This window comes from Neltuma alba, unplaced genomic scaffold, assembly GCF_004799145.2.
Source record: "Neltuma alba isolate B1F8T4 unplaced genomic scaffold, ASM479914v2 tig00011637_pilon, whole genome shotgun sequence".
NCBI classification, from domain to species: Eukaryota; Viridiplantae; Streptophyta; class Magnoliopsida; order Fabales; family Fabaceae; genus Neltuma; species Neltuma alba.
In genome coordinates this window covers 89,155-94,212 of record NW_021636285.1, presented here as the reverse complement: position 1 = coordinate 94,212, position 5,058 = coordinate 89,155, and the positions used below count along the sequence as shown (strand labels likewise).

Here is a 5,058-nt window from a genome sequence, read left to right as displayed (position 1 = left end):
AAGATACCTCAGACTATTTCACCAAAACTAAGGAAAAATGATTAAATCATTAAATTTGTTTGAAAATCAATTTAAAATTTCTTAAATTTGACCATATTTAAAAAGTTATGAACTCCATTTTGAGAAGCAAAAAAAGGAACTTTAAACTTGAGCGATCTCGAAAAAAATGTAATGAATAACCTAATTAGTGACGGATAACAAGAATTACTCATATCATCTAAAAAGTACTCCTGCTAATTCTTATAATACTTAGTAAATTAAAAGAAATTAAATTACATAAATAAATTAATTATAACCCTTGAAATAATTAGGCATAACATTTCGGACCAAATCCAACCCTCCCTCTCACGTTGGGTAGAGGATGTGTTCCATGGTAGGGATCGGAGCAGAAAGTACTTGCGCTGCAAAATACTAGCATTATCAATGGACCGTGGTAAAATAAGCAGGGGAATTACACTTTTTCTCCTTAAGTTAAAACCTAATTATAGCTTTACCCCATTTTCTCTTCCTGCCAATTCTTGTTTAATTCACCAGCGTACAAATGATCCTTCTCAAGATCATTGCAAACTATCACTATCAGCATCCATGCGCTCTAATATTAAACGAGCTTCTTCTTCTGTAGCTGGTACTACCTTTAGAAGTTTCAAGCCATTTTTCATTGCCTTTGCCTCAGGACGTACTGTGAAAGTGAAATGGAAAGTATTTGATACCTGTATCGAACCAAAGAAAACAGGGAAGCAAGATGAATCAATCCACAATCTTTTTTATTGTCCAAAGTGTAGTTCAATAAAACTAACCTCACTAGATTGCAGCTCAGGTCTAGTAACATGAGCAACAACTTCAACATTGATCAGTGGCTGATCTGGATCGTGAAGTTCGGTATAAAGAACACAGGACTTGAAACGCAAGAAATCCCCGACGTCAACCTGGTCAAATAAATCCTTGTCTTTATGATTACAAACAAATAGCTTGATTTTCACTCCCTTCTAATCATATAGAGATCAAGTAATCAGTCAAAACAACTTATAGCGTGAGTTGCATCAGTTCACATCTCATTCAAACAAATTGATAAAAAGAATAGCAAAACATTGGCAGGTTCATTGTGTGAGACCGAGAAAGAAACCTTATAGGCTGGAACCAAAAAGCACAAAAGTTCTCACCAAAAAAAAAAAAAAAAAAGCACAAAAGTCTATCCCTTTTTTCTCTTCCTCTCTGACGATTTTCGAACGCAAACAATATGCCAACTCAATCATATATGTTCTTTTTAGCAGTGGTTATAGTTGAATCCGATTTGATCACAATATTTTCAAAGAATATTCCCTGTGCGCATGTGCTGTAAAATTATGCTATAGATGAGCTAATCAAGGGTATGGATTTAAGGATTTTCTAATAGTAGTCATTTTGACGAAGATATGATGAAAGTAGAAAACAAAGGACAGAATACTCACAGGCTTTAAGAAATCAACATGATCAACTTCAAGAAAGCATGGAACCAATCCAGCAAAAGCATATGCTGTTGAGAAAGCCAATTCAAATGCTCTATGCATTAAAAATCCTCCAAAGATTCGGCCATGGATGTTCCGCTGCTGAGGCTGGCAGATTAGAGAGTTCTCAAGGCGGGTATCCCTCAGAAGAATGCTGTCACGATCAGCCAAGGCAGGCATGTCACAGAAAACTCTTCCCTCTGCCAACAGAGATTTGAGTCTATTTAGATTTCCATTCTCCAAATCCTTCCACTCCCCTCCTCTTTTCCTTTTCTTAAAATTATGTCTTGCCTCACGTTGTTCAAAAAGTAACTTCTCAGGTTCAGTTTCAGGCGAAAGTCGATTAACTGGAGCTGCCTTTCCAGTTTTTGAGTCCCGTGCAACAAATATGAAGTTGGCTGTGAGTGCTACAGAGTCTGAATCATTAGAGCCCTCTGCAACTATTTTAGACATGCGTCTTAGAAATCCAACTATAAAGCAAATAGACAGCTAAACAAGATTTAATTTGGTATATCATATTTATATGAGACAATATAAAACTGATTAAAGCAGAAAAAAGAAAATAGGTCAGGTTCAATCACTGCCGGTCATCTGGCCAATTGAATTTAATTGCAACTAGTGCATTTGTTTGAACCAGATTGGTTCAATGGCCAGTTCATTAGTTGAATCAGATGGGTTGGTATGGATAACATCATAACATATGAAGACCAAGTTACCGACAAAATCATGACGAAGCCAATGGGAAACTAGTCTGTTTGAAGTTTTGGCACTCTAAAATACTCAAATTTTTAGAACCATGTGATAGCACCTTCTTTGGACTGAGATACCACAAGCTGGACCTCAATTGAGGATCGGCCAACCCATATGACAGAACCAACTATTTTGAGATCAATGTCAACACTAATTGGCTTCTTCAGGACAATCTTGTCTACAGAAGCAGTGACCAGTAGCAGAGGCCTTGTCGTGCTATCGTCATCAGAGCAGTGCTGTTTATACAGGAAAATATAAATTATAAATTAGTTCAGTAAAATTTGGAGGATGATTTTATTTTTGAAGCTATAAAGCCATTTAACACACTAAATCACTGCAAGCAGAGATGAAAAGGCCCAGAAAATCAATTCCCATGAAATGAAGACTGTTAACTGTTAAAAGATTACTTTTATTATTTTAATGATTTTCTATTGTTGTTTCTTAAAGTGAACTGTCAAAAGATTAACTTTAGTTTAGAATTTAGATTTAGATCGTAGTTTTTTCTTTAAAAAAAATTAAAAATTTTAAATACGCGCACAAAATGGAGATCAGGGTGCTATGCTTTGTTGTTACTGCAAGAGAACCTGATTTCCTACGAACAGTGATGCTCCAGAAAAGGAGGAATGATTGCAAATACATGAAATTCGGCTCATACACACTACCATTTTTAATATCATTCTCATTCCATCTACCCAGATTCTCACTTTTAGGGTTTTCAAAGTTGAGGGATCATTGCAGCTTAGTCGAGTCCCAGTGGGTACTTGCATTTTCCCCAAAAATTACTAAACGCAATGGAGAAATTCAAAGCGACGTACCTTGACGGAAATAGTTCCCGCTAGGGCGTCAAGATCTTCAAGCAATTTCCCAATCCGAACCTCATTCCATGGATCTCTGTACTGCTCTCTCAGTACAAAATCAGAGGAGAAGTTATACAGTATACACGTCCTGCTTTGCGACGGAGTTTTCGTAAGCAAGGCGCTCTGCGGAGGCGCGTCTTTCGGCGGGTCGAGCTGTCTCACTAAGATCTTCGACTTGGCTTCCCACAGAGCGGTTGTCACCGGCGAATGGTACATTCCCGGCCACAGAGCAATGGGTTTCCGGTCGCCGAAGGAAGCATTGGCCGGAGGCGAAGGGAAATTGATCGAAGGAGAGACGAAAGTTGAAGCCACGGGGATTGTACCCTTCACGGAGATCGTGCTCGAAGGAGAAGAGCTCGAATCCATCCTCGTAGAGCTATGGACTTGAAAACCGAAATTCTTTTTTCTTTTGAAATTCAAGTTATTACTTAAAATCGCGTTTAGTGCGGAGTGGTTTGACTTCTGAATCATGATTGACTTTTGAGAAATTAAAGATCATTTTGACCATGGGAATATATATAAGCAAGTAAGTAACACATTTTTTAATTTCACCCTTATCTTTTTACATAGGGAGAATAACAGAAAAAGAATTTGAAAATTTTGTAAATCTCAAATTAAGTTTGATAACACAATTTTATTTGATAGTGACAAATCTGAATTTACAAATGACAATAAATTTTTATTGATATTCCTTATTTGGTATTTATAAGATTTCAGCTTCTTTTTTTAATCATTGACCTTTTTACATTTTACCAACCAATTTTACTTTTACGTAATTCTTTTTTTTAAAAAAAAAAAAGAGAAGAAAAAAGGTTTGAAAATGATTAGTAGATGCGAGAGAAAATTTTTTAATAAGAATAAATTTATAAAATTTTATCAATTTAATGTATTTTTTAATATATGAAAATAAGTTATAAGTGAGTTATATAAAAAAAATAAAATAACATATCTATGAAACATTCTATTTCACAGCAACTATTTTCTTCCTAAAAGAGAATGTCTCTGCCAAGCTCTTTTTTCCGCACTTCTTCTTCACTTAATATTTATTATTAGATCAAATTTCCAGGGTTGAAATTTATTTTGTAAAAAAATTATTAAAATATTAAATATTAAATAATTAAAAAAATAGATAAATAAATGTGTAAAATGGTAACCTTTTATTATTTTTTATCTTTAATATAAGAACTAGTTAATTAATTTGAGTAGATTATAAAAATTTATTGAGTTAGTTATTTATAATAATTATATGTTATCTTTCCTAAAATACCCTTACTAATTATGTAGTAGTATTAGTTAAAACTATCATTTGATTGAACATTTAATATATGTAACTGCTATAAAGATTATTTTGAAAAATAGATAAATATGAAAATAAAATAGATTAATATCTTATATTTAGAATCAAATTAAAAGTTAAATTAGTTCTTATATTAAAAATTAAAAGTAATATTATAATATTTTTACTTAGTTTTAAGTCTCAACTATTAAAAATTAGTTCAATAATTGAAAAAATCAAGTGCAGACTCCCAATATTCCCCGATCATATATGGCACGCAACCTGAAAATGTCAAATCACCTTTTGCAAAACTTAACAAATCACTTAGACAAATCTTTTGTTTTTTTTTTTTTTGGAGCTGAAATCAGTTAGACAAATCAAGTCCATCAAATTACGAAGACTTCGTTATATGTCTCTGAACTTCCACCGTCTCAAGCTTATAATTTGGCTTGGACTTGCTTCAAACCAGCAACTTGCTTCTTTTCATATGTACGACCCTACCCCAAGTGAGTGTGTGTCTATATATATATATATATATATATATATATATCTTCCAGCGTGAGACAAAAAATTACACTATTTCTTTTACGAAAATATAAGAAAAATAAAAAATTTCTCATATCCTTAATATAAAACCTTTTAAATTAATTTAGGAAGATTATGAATGTTTCTAAATTACTTTAAAATATTT

At 33.2% G+C, this 5,058-nt stretch overlaps 1 protein-coding gene across 3 annotated transcripts; it reads right to left on the bottom strand.

The window, feature by feature from the left end:
- Positions 1 to 269: 269 nt before the first annotated feature.
- On the bottom strand, positions 270 to 3,476 carry LOC114715963 (acyl-coenzyme A thioesterase 9, mitochondrial). 3 transcript variants are annotated; one of them, XM_028900878.1, is made up of 5 exons: positions 3,050 to 3,476; positions 2,293 to 2,470; positions 1,449 to 1,924; positions 798 to 926; positions 270 to 710 (listed from the first exon to the last, which is right to left on the bottom strand). In XM_028900878.1, exons 1-5 carry the CDS (start codon positions 3,455 to 3,457, stop codon positions 558 to 560), a joined length of 1,344 nt encoding a protein of 447 aa, XP_028756711.1. In that variant the 5' UTR covers positions 3,458 to 3,476; the 3' UTR covers positions 270 to 557. The 3 variants fall into 3 exon arrangements, with proteins under 3 accessions (XP_028756711.1, XP_028756712.1, XP_028756713.1); XM_028900879.1 differs by having other exon boundaries at positions 1,449 to 1,918; XM_028900880.1 differs by having other exon boundaries at positions 1,449 to 1,837.
- Between the last annotated feature and the right edge of the window lie 1,582 nt (positions 3,477 to 5,058).

Bases quoted from the DNA above. Each gene is read 5' to 3' on its own strand.
- LOC114715963 (XM_028900878.1), bottom strand. From the start codon at position 3,457: ATGGATTCGAGCTCTTCTCCTTCGAGCACGATCTCCGTGAAGGGTACA. The intron at 2,471-3,049 runs GTACGTCGCTTT...CTGTATAAACAG, and splicing joins CGGGAACTATTTCCGTCAAG to CACTGCTCTGATGACGATAG. The intron at 927-1,448 runs GTGAGTATTCTG...TTATTTGACCAG, and splicing joins ATGTTGATTTCTTAAAGCCT to GTTGACGTCGGGGATTTCTT.